Source organism: Enoplosus armatus, chromosome 7, assembly GCF_043641665.1.
Source record: "Enoplosus armatus isolate fEnoArm2 chromosome 7, fEnoArm2.hap1, whole genome shotgun sequence".
Taxonomy (NCBI): Eukaryota; Metazoa; Chordata; class Actinopteri; order Centrarchiformes; family Enoplosidae; genus Enoplosus; species Enoplosus armatus.
The window spans coordinates 6,205,157-6,226,016 of NC_092186.1; the positions used below are offsets into that span (position 1 = coordinate 6,205,157).

General features: G+C 42.6%; 1 protein-coding gene across 1 annotated transcript; it reads left to right on the top strand.

The window, feature by feature from the left end:
• Nucleotides 1-365: 365 nt before the first annotated feature.
• Nucleotides 366-19,189, top strand: LOC139287976 (unconventional myosin-VIIb). The gene is made up of 47 exons (XM_070909200.1): nucleotides 366-383; nucleotides 482-583; nucleotides 687-839; nucleotides 1,467-1,651; nucleotides 2,494-2,615; nucleotides 2,717-2,859; nucleotides 2,958-3,071; nucleotides 3,211-3,364; nucleotides 3,479-3,555; nucleotides 3,638-3,757; nucleotides 4,704-4,843; nucleotides 4,979-5,189; nucleotides 5,273-5,408; nucleotides 5,486-5,655; nucleotides 5,776-5,916; nucleotides 6,033-6,191; nucleotides 6,294-6,386; nucleotides 6,870-6,964; nucleotides 7,052-7,136; nucleotides 7,226-7,444; nucleotides 7,640-7,849; nucleotides 7,928-8,128; nucleotides 8,236-8,397; nucleotides 8,484-8,783; nucleotides 8,879-9,039; nucleotides 9,133-9,259; nucleotides 9,352-9,471; nucleotides 10,079-10,252; nucleotides 10,517-10,744; nucleotides 10,840-11,007; nucleotides 11,112-11,229; nucleotides 12,549-12,675; nucleotides 12,823-12,989; nucleotides 13,079-13,260; nucleotides 13,346-13,467; nucleotides 13,559-13,713; nucleotides 14,127-14,280; nucleotides 15,040-15,195; nucleotides 15,900-16,005; nucleotides 16,092-16,205; nucleotides 16,353-16,440; nucleotides 16,544-16,650; nucleotides 16,940-17,125; nucleotides 18,365-18,481; nucleotides 18,684-18,767; nucleotides 18,867-18,986; nucleotides 19,094-19,189. Exons 1-47 carry the CDS (start codon nucleotides 366-368, stop codon nucleotides 19,187-19,189), a joined length of 6,687 nt encoding a protein of 2,228 aa, XP_070765301.1.
• Nucleotides 19,190-20,860: the final 1,671 nt, after the last annotated feature.

A 20,860-nucleotide genomic window follows, 5' to 3' on the forward strand; every position in this document is an offset into this window, starting at 1 on the left:
TTACGTATGTGTAGTTTTTCAGTGTGACTTTTCCATTGTGATCTTATAATGAGATTCCATATAGCCATTAATAGAAGTTTCTTGGAAGTGAGAGTCATATTGATATCATGCTAAGATATGATGAAGGGCTTCTGGAACATGTCAATATTCTCCTTTCAAGATGGCCTTACAGCTTATCTACAGTGTCTTGCTATAAACATTAGGTGGAGGCACGGCCCACACTATTAAAACCTACTGAGGTGGACTGAGTAGACCTAACTAACAGTAATATTGGTTTGGTAGCAGGTATTGGTTCAGTAGAATTTCTGTAACTGGGCTGAATCATTTCTGTCATTTTCTTTACAGGCTCAAACCACGTTCCTGCTATGCTGCATTTGAGTAAGGTAAGAATCTATCTCGGTATCTCTGTGGTACACATAATTCTAAAACTCGTGATGCTCAGATATCTTGAGATATCCCAACTTCTGATTTCCCCAACTAGGGGGATTTTGTGTGGGTGGACTCCGGTGATGTGGTGCCAATCGGTGCTCAGGTCTCGGTGACAGACACCGGACAGCTTCAGCTGATCGATGATGAAGGAAAGGTACAAAACTCCACAAGAGTAGTATTTTCTTTAATGTATTTCAGGCCCAGGATAAAGTGTAAGCCTTTTCTATAATGTTGACTCTTTTGTAACATACTCACAGGAGCACCAGATCAACAAGAAGTCGGAGGGCACCATCCGGCCCATGCACCCCACCTCTGTGAAGGGTGTGGATGACATGATAAGGCTCGGTGACCTCAACGAGGCAGGGCTCCTCAGGAACCTCCTGGTGCGACACAAAGAAGGCTCCATCTATGTAGGTTTCTGTTTCCTGGATTCCCTCTGAACCACCTAGTTTTATGATGTCCATAACCTGCTGTGGAAATGCTTACTCGTGTGTGTCCTCCCTGGCTGTGAATGGCTTTCTAACTCAGACTTTGCCCTGTAGTTTATCACAGTGCTGTTTGTCTCCATAGAGACGAATGAGCCTCTGTTGAAAGAGAACGTCCCAGTGTTTCTACGTCACTGCATCAAAGCTCAACATTGTGTGTTCAATTATGAATCAGGCCATTTTGTTGCATAAAAATACTACTGCTAAATGCTGGGGGCACAATTTACTAAGGCTGATATTCCCTTGTCTTGGACTCGCTATTCATTTTATAAACCACAACTTTTCATGCTTATAATCCATCCGTGACATTTTCAAATCCAATTAATCATATTTAGAACATGCATCTCGTGCATTGAAGCCATGCCCAAACAGGGGGTCACTGGGTTCACTGGCTTACACCAAAATAACTCGTCAATGCCAATATAGCCTTCACACACACACACACACACACACACACACACACACACACACACACACACACACACACACACACACACACACATTTGTCAACTGTGCTGCTGTGTGATAGCTAACATCCCTCTCTGTTTGAAGACATACACAGGCTCCATTCTGGTTGCAGTCAACCCTTACCAGCTGCTGCCCATCTACACCAGTGAGCATGTGCACATGTACACAGACCGGCGGCTGGGTGAACTGCCACCGCATGTCTTTGCCATCGCAGACTGCTGCTTTTTCAACATGCGCCGCAACCAAAAGAGCCAGTGCTGTGTCATCAGGTCTGAATTTGTCTTACTTAGTTACAGGAGGCCGAGGCTGATCCCAGATTGTTGTTAAGACTGTGTCAAATAATTGGTTGATTGATACCTTTATTTATACAGGGGAAACTCCCTGAGGGTTCCCTGTTTTCAATAGTTCAAGCAATAAGTGTGATAAGTGATAGTTACATAACAAAAGACAACATTGTTATGCTGAAATGAGTAGTCAGTTGACAGAAAATGAATCTACTCGTATCTATCTAGCATTTTGATAATCAATTATTCTCTGGTCACACCCTCTCAAATATGTGCTGGTTTTCATAATCTTCTATGATAGTAAACTGAATATCTTTGTGTTGTGGACAAAACAAGACATTTGAATATGTCAACTTTGGCTTCGGGAAATTGTGATTTACCATTTTCCGACATTGTATAGACCAAACAATCAATTACAAAAGTACAAACTACAAAAGACAAATACATGATTCAATGGCAAAAATACCATTTAAAACATGGAAAAACACTGCGCTACTAGAATAAATGATAACAAGAACAAAATGATCAATTAAATCATTCATATTCAACTTGAACAGGACCTAAAATTGATCCCTGTGGAACCCCTTTGTTAATGTTGAGAATATCTGTAAGGCCCTTTAATGACATATTTATATATGATATCTACCTCATCAAAGGCTTAAGACCGATAAACAGAGCAGCACAATGTTGATTTGTCCAGGTCTGAAACCAGATAGCCAGTGATTTAAAACATAGGTTTAGGTGAGAAACAGTCAAATGCAACACAAAGGAAATTATTGAAGGCATTTTCTCTATACATGCTTGTTACTTGTTGTTTCCTCCGTCAGTGGAGAGTCAGGAGCAGGGAAAACCGAGAGCACCAAGCTCATGCTGCAGTTCCTGGCTGCAGTGAGCGGCCAGCACTCCTGGATCGAGCAGCAGATTCTTGAAGCAAACCCCATCTTGGAGGGTATGAGCAAACCACCAACATGAAGTTATCAGTGTTCATAATCAGCTGAATCCCCCTTCTTCACTTGATCTGCTCTGATGAAATATACTTTTTCTTCTCAGCCTTTGGTAATGCCAAAACCATTCGAAATGATAACTCCAGTCGTTTTGGGAAGTACATCGACGTCAACTTCACCAAGGATGGGGCCATCGAAGGGGCCCGCGTTGAGCAGTACCTGCTGGAGAAGTCCCGAGTTTGTCGTCAGGTGGGAAGATCGGATGGCTGAACATTTGCCAGAGTAGTAGCATGGCTACTGCTAAGTCAAATTTTCTTGTGGTAAAGAACATGTGCTTTCATGTGCAGGCGCCTGAGGAAAGAAACTACCACATCTTTTACTACATGCTGACGGGCATGCCAGCTGAGCAGAAAAAGATTCTTTCCCTCGGGAATGCTGCTGAGTACAACTATCTGACCATGGTACTGAAATAGTTCGGCAAATTGTGAAATTTGAATAAACACTGTCTTTATTGATTGATTTTGCAGATAAATGCATAGAGTGTGGATAAGAGATAATCACATAAGAATTTAGCTTTAAACCATGTGATCATGTCACCAGGGTAACTGCACCAGCTGTGAAGGACGCGATGATGTGAAGGAATATTCCCACTTCCGTTCAGCTCTGAAGATCCTCATGTTCACAGAGAATGACTCCTGGGAAATATCCAAACTGCTCGCTGCTATCCTTCACCTGGGCAATGTGGACTTTAAGAGTAAGGACCTAAGCACCTTACAATGGGATGCATGTACTGTATACACTATTCTCAAATGTATAAAATAACTGCATCTTTTGAGCCACTGAACATGTTTTTCTTGCATAATGTCAGGCACCGTAGTAAATAACCTAGAGGGCTGTGAAATCCACACATCATCCCATTTCAGCATGGCCAGCCAACTACTGGAGGTACGTGTGGTTTTGATTTTACAAATGCCAACAAAAGGAGCTGAGACGACCTTGTCTGACTGTGTTTGTCCCATAACCTCAGGTGGCTCCCAAAGCGCTGGAGAAGAGCCTGACTCAGCGCTCCTTCATGACAGCCAGAGAGAGCGTGACCAAATCTCTGACCTCCGCCCAGGCTGTGGACGGCAGGGACGCCTTTGTCAAAGTAACATCAGTCACACTTTACCTGAGTTTTTTTTCGAAGGCAAACATTTATTTCAGAAATAAATGCAGCTCATTTTAACATGTAACAAACAAGCCCTGTGAGGATGTAAAGCTCATACACACCAGGAAACAAAATACATGGATGGATGATAAATTGAGAAACTTTTTTAATTCCTTACCACCAATGAGGCCAAAACTAAAACATGATGTACTGTGGCTGTTTTAGGACTCAGATTGTCAGGCAGAGCTGCTCTACTGCTTTGATATTATTTCTGAGAAGGTTGCAAGTTGCACGTCCACACCTGCAATGAGTGGTTGCATAGACACTGATTTGTACACTAAAAACGAATGAAATCATCAGCTAAAGCAAATGTCCACAGTTTTACTCAGCAGTGCTTTGAGCTTAATGTAGGCAGCATCATGTTAACTTCAGCAGTGTAGTAACGTTTGGTATTGAAATATGTTAACATGCTAACGTTTAGCACGTAAGGATACATGCTAATAATGTTAGTATGCTAGCATGATACTAATAAACTAATGTGTTAACTTTAGCAGCATAGTCACATGCAATATTTTATCATGTTAACTAGCATTCTAACTTATGTAAGGATACATGCTAATGTTAGTATGTTAGTATGATGCTAATAAACTAATGTGTTAACTTTAGCAGCTTAGTCACATTCAGTTTTTTATCATGACCTGGCCAGACAGCAGCTTAAAAAGTTGCAAAGTTACAAAACAATACAAAATCGGGCAATGAATGAATCATTACTAAAGCAGATAACAATATTAAAAGACTAAAAGACAGAGGCAGTTAACAATTAAGTCATATACCATAGCTTGGAAGTAATAACGTGAGTGTCATTTGGATGTTTTGTGTTGTGTTGTTCATACGATGTGAGGGGCTCTGTATGAATAGTAAGCTATTCTCTGTATTATTTGTCCAGGCTATTTATGGAAGACTTTTCCTTTGGGTCGTGGACAAAATCAACGCTGCCATTTACAAGCCACTTGAGGATTCTGAAGAGGTCCGACAGTCAATAGGCTTGCTTGACATCTTTGGCTTTGAGAACTTCACAAAAAACAGGTTGGGGCTCACAGCAGCTCTCATGACATCAGAGCTTTCTTTCTGCTGTTTTTAGACAAAGGACATGTTAAGTTGACTAAACTCCATCCATCTATCTTTTGCTCTTCTGCTGTTGGATTTGTTGAACTGTCGCAGCTTTGAGCAGCTGTGCATTAACTTTGCCAACGAGCAGTTGCAGCAGTTCTTCGTCAAGCACGTCTTCAAGCTGGAGCAGGAGGAGTATGCCCGTGAAAACATTGTTTGGAAGCACATTGACTACAAAGACAACCAGCGCACCTTGGACGTGTTGGCCAACAAACCTCTGAACATGCTGGCACTTATTGATGAGGAGAGCAACTTCCCCAAGGTCTGTATCCTCCTTAGACCTCATGAAATCTGGTTGTAACAAAGTAAAGCAGGTTTTAACTCTCTTCTATTGTTGATTTCCAGGGCTCAGATACCACCATGCTCCAAAAGATGAATCAGGTCCATGGGAAAGGGGACATCTACATTCCCCCCAAGAACAACTATGAGACACAGTTTGGAGTCCAACATTTTGCTGGAGAGGTCTTCTATGATTCAAAAGGTACCTTTAAAGCTTTTAACAAACCATTCTCGTGCAAGTCATCTGTGATGTCCTTATTGTGCCTGTCTCTTTTTGAGGTTTCCTTGAGAAAAACCGTGACGCCCTCAGCTCAGATCTGATTCAGCTGGTGGAGACCTCCACCAATAAACTCCTCAAACAGGCGTTTCATAATGAGCTATCCTCCGGTAAGATCAAGAGCAGCACCAACCCCAGGATGATCATCACCTCGGCCAACAGCAGCCTCCGGGTCAGTGCTGTCTTTAGCTTCAGCATCAGCATCAGACGCAGCTATAATCAGGTGGAAAATAAAAATACCAGTGTTGCATGTATTTTCTTACGCTATGTGGCATTTCTTTGTGTCTGATAGCAAGCGACTGATGGCAAGAAGCGTGTGCCAACTCTCAGTGGACAGTTCCGTCAGTCTCTGGATTCCCTGATGAAAACACTGACTGTGTGCCAGCCCTATTTCATACGCTGCATCAAACCCAATGACTTCAAGAAGCCTGTGGTGAGGAAAGAAGCTGTGTTCACTCGACCGAAAATAAAACATATTTACATCTGTACCAAAAATGAGTGACACAGGGTGGGTGTAAGTAAATCAGATTACATCCCTTTGTGTCTCAGCTATTTGACAGACAGCTGTGCATGCGCCAGCTCCGATACTCTGGTATGATGGAGACCATCAGGATCCGGAAATCCGGATACCCTGTACGCTACACATTCGACGAGTTTCTAGGCCGCTACCGTGTCCTTCTGAAAACGACAATCTGTGATCCCAAAACAGTAAGTTGGAGGTTTTAAAGTGATCATTTTGATCATGACATCCTCAAACTTTTATTCTCATCCTCTCTTGCTGTGTTTTATATGATTGTTTTGCTCAAACAGGAAAGTAAAGAGAAATGCTGTGAAAGCATTTGTGAAACTGTGCTCAGTGGAGAGGGCGACTGGAAGACGGGCAAGACAAAGATTTTCCTCAAGGTGCTCCCTTACATTCTGTTTGTCTGTTGTTAGTCATGGGTATGCGTGGAAGATACAATAGCCAAAATAATTTATGTTATAAGCTATTGTGAAATGTAACCACTGCTGAATACCTAAAGTTGAAATCTTTATACCAATAATGCTAATATTATGAACGTGGTTAACATTATACCTGCAAAACAAAAGCATGTTAGCTTGTGGATGTTAGCATTTAGCTCAAAGCACCAGTGTGCTTAAATACAGCCTCACAGAGCCACTAGCATGGCTGTAGATGCTTAGTCTTGTTTGAATATTGACACCTGAATTTACGAATTTAGGATTTATGAAATTAAAAAAAATACAATTTCTAAATTGCACCATTTACCTATGGGACATTTTGAAATTTCAGAGTGAAATTCAAACCACATAATTTGGTTAATTGGTTAATTTCCAACACCAACATCCACCAAAATAAAAAGCAAACTTGCTATTGTTTTCTCTCAGGACTTCCATGACACCATGCTCGAACTGGAGCGAATGAAAGCACTAAATGGGAAAGCACTTCTGATCCAGAAAGTCCTGAGAGGCTACAAATACAGGTATGAGACAAAAAGCTGTACATTTATCTTTTTATTTTGCTCATGTGACTTGCAACTTCATGTCTGTCTGATCCATGCCTTCTAAAGGAGACAATTCCTGAGGAAAAAGGCAGCCGCTCTCGTCATTCAGAAATACTGGCGAGGACACAAAGGCAGAAAGCTGTACAAAGTGGTGAGTCACTTTCTAATGTGTCGGTATTCACCAATGCGAGAGGACAAGCCTGGCTTGCATTAGACCTTCAATTATGTTTTAAATTCTAGGTCCAGCTGGGCTTCACAAGACTGCAGGCCCAGGTCCGCTCTCGCCAGCTCCACCACCAGTACAAGAAGAAGCGGGAGGCAGCCATCGTGCTGCAGGCCAGAACCAGAGGATACCTGGTCAGGAAGGAACTGAAGCGCAAGAGAGATGCTGTAATCCTCCTACAGGCACACACAAGGGGGGTGCTGGCAAGAAAAGCTCTGGAAAAGAGGAAAAGAGATGTAAGTTCGACTTAAAGAACTATTTATCTATGAAGAAGGTTAAAAAAAGAAGGTTAACGTCCCCGCTGGTTTTAGGTGGTACCCCCACATCCTTATCAGATGAACTCAAGTGCTCCTTCATTGACACCACCCGTCATGTTCCAAATGTTCCAATGTCCATTTTTCTGATCTTCTTCACCGTTGTGTTCTTTTCAGATGTACCTCTCTGCTAAAGAAAAAGAAGAAGAACAACGTGTCATTTTGGAGAGACAGAAACACTTGGAGGAAGTGCTGAGACAGAAGAAAGCGATGGAGGCCAAAGCTCAGTCCGAATCCATCACAGACCAGCAGATGGTGGACAGCATCTTTGACTTCCTGCCTGTTATGGTTGTAGGGCAGGAGGGACAGGTACCTGTGGGATTTGAGGTTCGGGAACCAAAAGTTTGGCACATTTTGTATTCCTTTTAGAGTCCGTCACTGCATGTCTGCATCTGTTCTTTTCAGAAAAGGACAATCACCAAGGAGATAGACATCGACGCCCTCCCCATGGAGGAAGATCTTCCCAAAGAGGACGACGATGACCTGGATGAGTACTCCTTCTCCAAATTTGCCTCCATGTACTTCCAGGGTGCAGCCACCCCCACCCACATCCGCCAGAGGCTTCGGCAGCCCCTGCTGTACCATGAAGATGAAGGAGATGTCCTGGTGCTTTTCTTAGATCACTTTAATCCATCATTCCAGTTGTTCTTATATTAAGAATACATTTGTATATTTCATTAACTTCAGTGGTGTTTCTGTTATGTTATCACCAGGCTTCGCTGACAGTGTGGTGGATCATCCTGAGGTTCATGGGAGACCTCCCTGAGCCCAAGCACATGCAGGTCAAGGGAACCTCCTCGCAGGAACGCTTCCTGCCACAGGACCTGCTCTCCAGAAAAGACAGACGCCTCAGCCACATGGTTGGCCTGGATCAGGTAAATACCCTCACAAAGCAAGGACTTTATACATGTTGAATATTGCCTAATTTTGTAGATTAACATCATGTTTCTGACTGTTTTAGAGGGTACTAAGGAGTAAGAAAGAAAGGAAGCCTTCCACAGTACCCGAGGAGCCGGCACCAAACAGAAAGGGCTCCATTTTCACAGACATCCTGACGAGAAACAGGAAGGCTTCCGCTGTGCCCAGTGAGACAGCTCAAAACCCGAAGGCATACACTGTGCCAGATGGGGTCCCTCGGACAAGGAAAGGATCCACATTCACTGACCTTCTGTCCAGAAACAGAAAAGCATCCACTATTCAAGAAAATGGAATCCCAAGATCCACTTCAAGCCTCAGGAAACCCTCGATCATCATGGAGGAGGTGAGGTGTAAGCCTAAAAAATATCTTGACTTTGTGTTTCTGTGAAGTCATTTTTTAAATTACAATAAAATAAAATTCCATGTTTTTTCTTATAGTCAGAGGATCAGATGGAGGTGTCCAAGCCTCCCTCCCTGCAGACTGTGAAGGAGGACGATGACATCATGGTCGGAGAAGGACCCACCCTGGACCGGCCGCTGTCATCTCTCGAGAAACTCCACATCATTGTGGGATATGCCATTGTCAGACGTGACCTTAGGTAGCAGAAGCTCAATTTAAAAACACATCCAAGTTTCTTTTCCATTTTTCTTTTATTCTGTACTAATACAATATTTGTCTGTTGTCTGTCCAGAGATGAGATTTACTGTCAGATCTGCAAGCAGCTTCAGGATAACAACAATCGCAACAGCTACTTCCGTGGTTGGATCCTGCTGTCTCTCTGTCTGGGCATTTTCCCTCCAAGCGAGGTCTTTATGAGGGTAAGTTCAACAGTCATATTGGCTGCCTCAGCCTCACAACCAGCGAGGATTGGAAGTTTTCCTCATCCCTTCTTTGTCTCGCGTCTTGGCAGTACCTGCAAAGTTTCATCCGTTTCGCTCCAGGAGGCTACGCTTCCTACTGCGCTGAAAGGCTGCAACGCACGGGACTGAACGGAGGGCGAGGAGAGCCTCCAGCCTGGCTGGAGCTGCAGGTACTGACAGAAGATGCTCCTGCACATATTTAAAATTGATTCACTGTCCCTGTAGAAATAAACAAATAATTTTAAAAAATCAGGGAAAAAAATGTATTTTCTCACTCAGTATCTAGTGGTATCTTGCCAAACAGATGGTGTTTCTTTTTATTTCTTTTGATTAGTTTAATTTGTCCAGTTTCTGAGATTGAAGGCACCCATTTAAAATAATTCAGCAGCAACATCTCTTTGAAGAAACAGTGTCCTTGTCATCTGGAATAATCCACAGACCTCTCTGTCAACAGTTTTCATGGCGACTATTTCTGTGGCAGAAAGTTGTTCCATTGAAAGCTGTTGGCAGCGAGCTTTGTGGATTATCCCGAGTATAGGGGATTGTTTGTTGAGAAAAGAAATAAGTGTTGAATTCTATTGACCTCAGTTGTATTGAAGTGGCAGCTGAAATCTCAAAACCTGGACAGATTGAAACCAAGCTGTCTGTATGGCTCGATACAACCGGCAGTTAAGTGAGAACGTGTTTTTTTGTCATTTGAGTGAGCCAACCCTTTAACACTTATGAACTTACATTACTGTTTAATCAACGTGGTCATTTTTTTCTGTACTGTGACAGGCAACCAAGACGAAAAAGCCCATGAATGTGTCTGTGATGCTGTTGGATGGACGCTCCATTAACCTGCTAGTTGACTCAGCATCTACCTCCAGAGAGATCTGCCAGCGCCTCTCCACCAAAGTCAAACTCAAAGACACCTTCGGCTTTTCTCTCTATGTCGCCATGTATGAAAAGGTACGCAGTTGCATCCGCTTGTTGTGTATGTTCCTGTAGCACAGTAGGCGATGAGCAGATTCGCTATCGCAAATTTCTCACACGGATTCTTTGTAGATTTAACAGTCAGATCAGATTCTTTCTGCCTTTGAGAAGGGAAATATAAGAAACAGTTTTTAAAAGTTTCAGAATGAGGGTGTTGTTTTTTAGGATTAGGACTAGAGGGTGGAGATATTTATTATATCTCGACATCCATACACTAAATGTTGACCTGCTGTCCTGAAGGTGTGGGCTCTGGGCAGCGGCCGGGAGCACGTGATGGACGCCATCTCCCAGTGTGAGCAGGAGGTAAAGAGGAGAGGAGGGCAGGAGCAGCACGCTCCCTGGCGTCTCTTCTTCCGCAAGGAGGTCTTCACCCCCTGGCATGACTGCAAAGAGGACAAGATCAGCACAGACCTCATCTACAAACAGATTGTCCATGGTCTGAAGTTAGGGGAGTACCAGAGTGAAAAGGTGGGGCTTGTATTTGGATGATTATCTTACAAAGTTCCTGCCATATTCTCAGATATAAATCTGACTTTTTTTCCCCCCACATTTCACTCTGACAGGAGGCTGATTTTGTTCAGCTTGCTGCAAAACATTTATACATCCAGCATGGCTCAGACGGCAGTCCAGAACATGTCAAGGAAGCTGTTCAGGACTGCATCAACAGCTCTCTGCTGGAGGCTAAGTCCGAGGCCAAATGGGTGCAAATGGTCAGCACCGCTCACGCTGAGGTCAGTCACACCACATATCAGCACGAACAGAATGGGACAGGAAAAAAAGCTCTGCAGTGGCCTCCAGTAGATTTAATCTGTTTGTTTTTCTTAAACCACACAAGGGTCCATATTTAAGTTCAAGACAAAAGGCAGATTCAGTGAAGGCGGAGATGATCGACTACGCCCGAGAGGAGTGGCCCATGTTCTTCTCGAGGTTCTTTGAAGTGGTCAAAGTGTCAGGTAGGCATCTGTTAGCAAAGAACATGTCTACCTTTCTGTTGTTATGTACTTAAAGAATTTATAGTTAGGCAAACCGTGATGAGTGCACACATTTGAACTCATTAAGCAACAATTGTGCAGTGTTATGGTGATATGTAAGGCTGCTATTAATATGCATGTACAGGGAAGTTTCTTTTGTGCTGATTATCATCTTAATGCCAACATCTTTAAAACAAATAACTTGGAAGGGTAAAATTGAAGGCATCATGCACGCCATTATTCCGAAAGTACAGGATTATTTTCCTTCCTCAAGTGCTGAACATCAAAAGTTTGCAGAAACAGCTCAGAATTGTCTATATATTTCATTGATTTATATTTTTATTACATTTTTCAAATCACTGCATAGCAGAAAACATGTATAACACAGACATCTCTACACTTTCCTGGGGAATGTAGAGACAAACACTTTTAATGATCAGCAGTGAAGCTGTTTTTTTAAACCAGCCCCCTTTGAGCAATTAGTTGTTGCTGCTTTTTGTATCTATGTCAGACTGGAATATACAAGGCTATTTATAGACACACTAGACCAGTGGGGTTAAGACTCGAACAAAGTAGTTGATTAAGAGGGGATAAGTAGGCCAGGAACAACATTTCTTCCTCCCTTGGATTTCAGATTTAATGCTGTTTTATTTTTTTATTTTAATGCTCACTGACAGTGGGTCAGTTTCCCTAAACAGATCACATTTTTTGTCAAATTTCTTTTGTTACTGTCTGTAATTGTATGGTCGGCAACATGCTGGCAAGATAAAAGTAATTATGCAGGCTTCCATGACACGATTCCTCAATATAACATATCTAACAGAGTTCCCCGGTGAAGTTATAGATGTTTATACTTAATGTAAACCTAAACAGACAGTATGTGTCGTCCTTGTCAGAATTTGATTTCATCTTACATAAATAACAGCATTTCCCATTTTCTATATGTGCACATTGCCCACATAACATGCCATGTTTGTTATTTATGAACCAAAATGCCAAACTTTCCTTCAGAATGTTCTACTTTTTTTGTGTTTTGTATCATCGTGAGTTGAGTTTTGGACTGCTGGTTGGACAAAGCAAGCCATTTGAAGAAGTCACTTTGGTGTCTGGCAGCTTGTAATGGGCATATTTCACTATTTTCTTTTCTCATTTACAGACAAATTGATGAATCAAGAAAATAACTGATGAAGGAATTTAGAAAATAATTGTTAGTTGCAAGCAACACTTCACTGCTGGTCAGGAATGTATTTCATAATTCCCATCATATCTCTCATGAGTCATGATTTATTATTATTTTTTAGGTCCTCCACTGCCAAAGAGCAAGTTCATAGTGGCCATAAACTGGACTGGTATCACCTTCCTGGATGACAGAGAGAAGAGGTTACTGGAGATCTCCTTCCCTGAAGTCACCGGAGTCAACACCATAAGGTAGAGACAGAATCAGAGGGGGAGGAGGCAGTATAGCGTGCCAGTTTACAGTTAGGAAGAGTCAAGTTCACCTAAACAGTGCAGATGTGTCACTTTGCCAGCTGCGCACGACTCCTGTGTTATGATTCTCCCTTTATGTCCACCCAGGGAGGGTAAGGCGTCGGGCCTGGCAGTGAGCCTGCTGACACTAAAAGGAGACTTCACCCTGAGCGGAGGCACAGCTGACGACATGGTGGAGCTGGTCACAATGTTCCTGAGTGGACTGACCGAGCGATCTCAGTATGCTGTGACTCTGAAGGAAGCTGACAGTCAAGGTCAGAGGACTGTTTTTCTTATATTGTCACAGCTGAATTATCTCTCTTAGAGTCATTTCCGCTAACTGCTAACTCTCATTTCTCTACAGACGACCCCACGCTCCTCAGCTTCAAGAAAGGAGAGCTCATTAAAATAATCAAAGATGATGAGTTTTCTCAGGGACGTGGCTGGATAAAGGGAGAAAATGAAAGCACAAGACAAACAGGGGCCGTCCCCAGTGACGCCATCTTAATCCTGCCAACTCTCAGCAAACCCACCAATGAGGTCATGGTACGGAGATGTCAATGACACATTCATCAAAGATGTGCTCAGAATCTGTGGAGTGTTAAACGTGGCCCATGTTTCTTTATTTCAGAGCCTCCTCAACTTGTCCCCCAACCAGAGGAAGAGTGCCATAGAGGCAAACAGGAAAGAAATGGGAACAGTGGAGAGATTAGCTCCTGTCACGCTGAAAGAATTCTCCCTCGAGTACTTCAGGTATGTGGAAATGACCTCTTCTTTACTACATTCTGCATGTTTTCACCAGCTGATCAGCAGGAGTGCCCATCTTGTTTCCTTGATCCAACAGGCAGCCCACTAAGGACGTGAACCGTCAGGTGATGTCCAGAAACGCTGCTCCTGAGAGGCTGTGGGTGAACTCCAGAGAGCCAATCAGACAGCCCCTCCTCAAGAAACTGGTGGGCAACTCAGAGCTCAGCCACAAAGCCTGTCTGGCCTTCACTGATATCCTCCACACACCGGATTTATATGAAAAAATAGCATTTTCTTACTATTTACTTGTCAGTAGAGCCACAGCTCAGAGAAAACAACTGCCCTTCACACATACACTCAACACAGCCAAAGCTAACACTGTTGGCTAACATCACTCATTGAGACACATGCTACCTGTGCTAGCAAAAGGCCTCTCCATATCCAATATAGCCAACATCACCAAACATGTTAGCCTAGCCAGTGACCAGACAGACATGATGAAGATTAAATTGATTGATATAGCTTATAGCCTTAGCCTAGCTAAGCTAGTTAACATGCTAAGCTAACAAGCGTCTGCAGCGAGTACAGCTCAACATCAGCCCAAGCTTTTTCTTTTTCAACGTTTATGAAACCAGGACGGTTACTGCTCCTTGACTGTTGTGTACCGATCCTGAAATATATGGGAGATTATCCCACCAAGCAGATGCAGAGTCCTCTCGAGCTCACCGACCAGATCTTCAGCCCCGCCACTCAGGATGAGGCGCTAAGGGATGAGATCTATTGCCAGATCATAAAGCAGATGAGCGGCAACAACAACCGGTATGCTTCTGTTGTTTCACCATTTCATGTCCTCAGATTGAAAAGGTTTAAATCTGTATGATAAAGGAAGGAGCATTTGTCAATCGTTGCTGTTCAGCTCACTCTTCTCCATTGTTTTAGTAATATTTCTATTTATGACGCATGAATGATAATAAGGCAGTGGCTCAAAGGTAAAGGCCCATTCTGTTACTGTCAGGATACATTGTTTTGTTATTGTAGATAGTAAAGTCGATTGACAGAAAACAGAGTATCACTTAAAATCAGAATATTCTGGTTCCAGTTTCTCCAATAAGATGATTTTCTGCTTTTCTCTGTTGTATATCGTGGTAAACTGAATAGTTGATTGGACAAAACAAGACATTTGAAGATTGGAAACTTGGAATTACAGAAATTAGGATTTTTTTTTTAAAACTATTTTATAGGAGAAATGGTTGATTGATGAAAATGTCTGACAGATTAATTTATAATGAAAATAATTTTTGGTTGCAGCCCTAGCAGATTTAAAAAAGATAAAACCAAGATTTTAAGATAAATCGGGTCAATTTAAGGAGCTAGAACTGTTATTCCCTTGTGTATTTTTCTTTATTTACACATTAGGAAGTACAAACAGTAAAAATAAGAGAAATCTGACATTTTTCCAGAAGTGGAACTGAAATGTAACCCTAACCCTTAGTGTACAAGAATGGATTTGAACATAAATCCCTTTCATCATGGGCTTTATGGTGTCTTACATATATATCTTTTTTGTCCATCGCCCAGGTTCAGCATGGAGCACGGCTGGCAGCTGCTGTGGCTCTGCTGCGGCCTGTTTCCGCCCAGCCAGTCTCTCTTGAGGCACACTCAGCGATTTCTGGAGTCACGCCGCAGAGAGCCCCTCGCCTCCGACTGTGTGCAGCGGCTGCAGAGCTCAGTGAGGTTAGCCCGACGTGCTGCATCGCCCATCACCAACACACAGCATTTCCTAGTTTCCAAGCTTTTTAAAGAAGGGCTTATGAGATGAAGAGTGCGTGATGGCAGCTCCTGCTCCTCCCCGATTTCATAGTAACAGTTACAGGGTGTGTGCAAGCAGTGACAGGATGATTTATAGAGCAGCAAATGTTGCCTGTAGAAAAGTACAAGGCAGTTGCAACAGTCAACCTCTGATTAACACCCACCGTGACAAAACACGACACAACACCACGACTGGTGTGGTGAGGAAAGGAAATGTCAAGCTGTGGTGGCTCGTGTTTTAAAACCCTCATGAGGTAAATACACTAGTATATTGGAGGTATATGGGCTTCTTATTCTAGATTTGTTAAGGGCAAGTTGTGCAATTTAAGGTAACACTTGCTTGCAGCGAGGCTCACATTGACAGCAGAACTCTTTAAACAAATGTGTTGCATCAACTTCACACTGTGACTTGACCACATTGCATTTGCATGGCCTCCTCTATAAATACATTTGATTTACATTCAGTATTAACACAATGACAACAGGCTCTAAGAGACTTTTGGTGCAAGGCTGCCGTTTTAGTGCGTGCTCTTTTCTTTATCTGCACTGGATCTGTGGCTTAGTGTCAAAACGATTGAGTAAAAAAACAAAACAAAACATATGACTATGCATTTGCTCTCCTTGTGTAGGATGGAGCCCAGGAAGCTCCCACCAACCCAGGTTGAGGTAGACGCCATCCAACAGAACAGCACCCAGATCTTCCACAAAGTCCACTTCCCCAACGACACAGAGGAGGTACGAACGCAGACCTCTCTTATGTATAAAGTTACAGAAAAAAAGCCAGGTCAAATATTCCTACGCTGATTCCTCTTCCTCCTTAGATATTTGAGGTCACGACAAGCACTAGGATCAGGGATCTCATCCAGAACATTACCAACAAGCTCACTCTGGCTTCAGCGGACGGCTTCAGCATTTTCGTCAAAACACATGACAAGGTTCATCTGACGTTTCTCGACCTTGAACATTATATCTCATCATCTAGAATTTTACAATGTGTGCTCTCTCATAAATTCTCAGCCCTCTGTCATGAACTTTCACCCTGCTGGTTGTAAAATAAAAGTCTGTAATTGTGTTTAAACCAGGTTCTCAGTTTGAATGACACGGACTACTTCTTTGATAGTCTGAGACAAATCACTGACTGGTCCAAGAAATCCAAGAGGATCAAAGACGGTAAAAAAACATCTGATTGGAGTACCATTTGGACTTCTGACGTTTCTCTGTGTCAATCTATAAAAACCTTTTTGAAGTAAGTGTGTGTGTGTGTGTTCTGCAGGCGGGCCAGTCAACATACCCTACCTTGTGTTCTTCATGAGGAAGTTGTGGTTCAACGTGATCCCTGGCAGAGACACAGAGGCCGATCTTATCTTTCATTTCCCTCAGGTACATTTGAATGATGCCGCTCAGCCACCATCACATTTTCCAGGCTGGTTAGTTTTTCCACATGATACGGAAGCCAAATCTTTTCATTAAATCCTACCTGACATATAGACGAGATGGTATCAATACTAGTTACAGACTGCTCCCGCTGGTTTCATTATGATTAAAAGGTTGTCTCCTAATGAACCTAATGAGCAGTAGCAACTTGGTTTAAAAGGTCAAACTTGGGCACAAATCTGTTGTGAATTCCCAAAAAATAGCAGACATTATAAAATATCTTTCTGTCTTCCAGGAGCTACCTAAGTACCTGAGAGGTTATCATGTTTGCACCAAAGAGGAAATGGTCAACATTGCGGCTCTGCTCCTCAGGATAAAGGTCAGCAATGACATAAGCCAGTTTGTCATGATTCCCAAGTGGCTGAAGGAGCTGGTGCCCGCAGACCAACAGAAGGCCATGTCTGAAAATGAGTGGAAGAAGGTATGAGATATTGTATAGATTAAAAGGTTTGACGTTAAACTTTCTTTTTCTTATTGTCCACACATCTCAAGAAAAGAACAAAGCCAACAATGCAACAGCCCGTCTCTCAATACCTCCGACTTCCTTATCCTCAGCTCCGACCCCATTCGTTCCTCCTGAGGAAGCAATTCTTTAAAAGTAATCTAAACAGCCATGCTAGCAGCTCAGTAAGGCTGTGCCTAGATAGTACATATTTACATACATACATACAGACATACAGAGTGAAATGTTAACACAACGACAATGTTAACATGCTGATGTTTAGCAGGTAATGCTCACTGTCATAGTTTAGCAATGATGGGGATAGATTAGTCAGGGGATCACCAAAGTAATTACAATTCATCCTGATGGTAACATGAATATCTGCAATAAATTGTATGGCAATCTGTCCAACATATGTTGAAATATTTTGCTCAGTACCAAAAATGTCAACCTCATGGTGGCGCTAGAGAAAAAGTCAGGGGATCCCCAAAATCAACAGGATTCGTCCTCTGGTGACCTTGAACGTCTGCACAAATTTTAATGGCAGTCTGTCCGATATCAACCACTGACAAGGTTGTGGTTAGCGTCTGCAAACAGTTCTCAGTTCTCTGTCTTTCAGATAATGCTATGTCATTTCTTAAAACAGCTGGGCACTGTAGCTTTTAGCAAACATTACTCAAACTTGAGTAAATAGTGCATTTGTTGGGGACTATTTTTAGCCGTGGATTGATACAAAGTTGGTGCACTAGTAAGTATTTACAGAACCAGGACGGTGTATGTTGGATTGATTCCATATAAACTACAGTGGGCATGTTCATTGAAAAGAAACACTTTTCAATGAACAACAGTGTGACCCATTGATGTGTTTTTAAATAGTTTTTGAACAACAATGGAGCTCTATTGCACAGAGCAATAAGATATATCAAGCTTTGGGTACAAAGTCTCTCGTTAGTAGGATCTTTTGGTCTTTTCATGGCCTTTTTTTGTGACAACAAGAAAAATGGAGAATAGAACCAGCCTTATCCTTTAAATTGCCCATATGAACAATATCACCATTATGCCATTCCTGTGATCCCATCTCAGTTCTCGGAGAATGTTGCCTGAGGGCAGTGGGTCCGTTGGAAAATCATTAACCTCATTAATGCAGTGCAAAGACTTCTACAAAACAAGTGTTGAATCATACTGTGATATATACATGTTGTTCTCATTCATTCACAGAGTATTGTCACCTCTTATAACAAACAAGCTGGTATCACTGTTGAAGAAGCTAGGGTGGCCTTCCTGAAGGTGGTTTACCGCTGGCCGACGTTCGGCTGTGCATTCTTTGAAGTGAAGGTAAGGGCTGCAGTGAATGTAGCACAAATGCTGCTTGATCTTGATATCTATCGTCCATTTGGTTGGTTGGGTGGCTTGTTTATCTGATGCTCTGTCTCCTCACACCCTCTGTCGTCACCATGGTACAATAACCGCACGTCTGCAGAAAGCAAATACTCGTGAAGAAAAGTTGTCTCATTTGCCTTTATGACCTTCTTTTCAGCAAACATCAGAACCAAGTTTCCCAGATATTGTGCGAATCGCCATCAGCAAGCAAGGACTCACCATCATCCACCCTAAAACCAAGGTTAAACCCCCCCCCCCCCCCCCCATCATCATTAACAGTATTCCCTTTAACATCCTGCTCCTATTTGTTTACCATTAACACATTTTTTCTCATGTCAAGGATGTATTGGCAAATCACCCATTCAACCGCATCGCTAGCTGGTGCAGTGGCAGCACCTACTTTCACATGACTATCGGCAGTTTAGTCAAGGGGAGCAAATTCCTGTGTGAAACCTCACTGGTAAGATCCATCATTAGACACTTGAGCTTTAAATGATAAACTGTCAGCCAGTAAAAGTTTGTCCTTGGCATTTCCTCTCTTTACCTCTGTGTCTTCTTTTTAAAAAGGGCTACAAGATGGACGATCTTATAACCTCCTATGTCAACATGTACCTCAGAGAGAGGAAGGCAGTGCAAGCCAGGAACCAGCGCTTCAACATCTGAGCCTCAGTAGCACAAGAGAGACGCAACTTGTGCCTGTAGCTGCAGATTTAAACCAACGCGCTCGACATGTAGTTCATGCACACGTAAGGAGGCAGAGCAGGAATAGTTCTTTGTTTTCAAAAGTGCAATCAACTTTATTTGTGCTCTGTGAAAAAAAAACAGATTGATTTATTGCATGTAAGAAAGTTGTTTCTCACATTTTATTTAAAGCTAATGTTTTCTTTGTGAGTGAAGAACCCATGTTCTAGGTAATACTGACACAATGCACACAATTTCTCTAGCCTTTAATTTATGGAGTGAAAATAGTATTAGAAGAAATAAAATATACGTGGTTCATGATCTACAAATAAAAACAAGATTTACAATTTGTGAATAAACGCTTCTAAGCTTCTAAACGCTAAGTTTAATAAATGTAAAACAAATAAATGCCTTTATTCTGCACATTTCCAAAACATTTTCTTTTGAAATACTTCCGGTGTATAATATATATATTGTATTAATCACTATTATTGAGATTAATACCTCTACATATTAATCTTCCTGCCTTAAAAACATTAAAGGTGCCCTTTTCTTGAAAACAAACAAAATTTATGTTTGTGGTGTTTTGCTTCAGAATGTATTGTGTCAGTCTCTCAGGCCTAACGTGTTGAATGTATTTTCATGAAACACTCGAAAATAGAAATGTTGGCTAGCTGGCACCCTAATTGCTTGGCTCACTTAGCACATTGCTGTGCTTCTGTGTGTGTTATCGCCAGGCGAAAGCGGCGACAAGGTGGGCGCTGCTCCTTCACAGCGGTGTGAAGAATGATATATTTATGATAGTGAGCACTTAACACAAAGCAATGTTTTTGCTTCAGGGTTACGAGACGCACAACAGACAGAGCTGAGGAGCCGAAAAACAAAAGCGGGGGCCGTCCCAATTAGCAGTTGGCTGTAGATTAACGGGGTAGTGATGTCCAAGCTTCTCCCCAGCCCTGCACAGATAGTAGCTTCATTCAAGTCTGGAGAATACCATTTGCATATCGATGAAACTCTGAAGAGAAAGGGCCGATGTGTCTGACACACAGCTGGGATCTCCTTATGTGAAAGAAATATTATCCCCCCTCAGCCAGTGGGACCTCTCTCCACATCTGTCCGATGGCTATGTGACTGATTATTTTGGGCATTCCAATTCAGGATGCCTCCAGGAGGCAAGAGACCAACAAGGGCCTCTGTTTCTTCCAAGCGCCCCCCCCTCTCCCCTCCCCGCTCTTGTTTTTCACTTGCTCTCCCATAGGGAAAGGGGCCCTCTGTAGAACTTAACAGAAAGATCATCTCTGAGACTTTAGTCATAAACTTCTCAATTAACAACACAGTCCATCTTCTATCTATCAGTGGGAGGGTGGGAGTTCACGGTGAAGGCGCTCGGCGCACCACTAGGCCCTGTTTCCATGGAGCCATACCCTACGACTCATTGGGACTAAGGCATGCCATTCTTCTCCCCGCCGCTAAAATGTGCCGCTTATTCTGACTCAGGCTATTGTGGAGCGCACAAGTGGCTCTCTGAGGAGAAGGGGATGGAGAAAGAAAGGGTGGGGTCAAGGTTCAAATGAAAGGCTCCCGTTGGGACTGCCTTTCTGTTATCAAATTTGTCGAGAGACAAAACGAGCAACAGTCTCAAGAACATCTTGA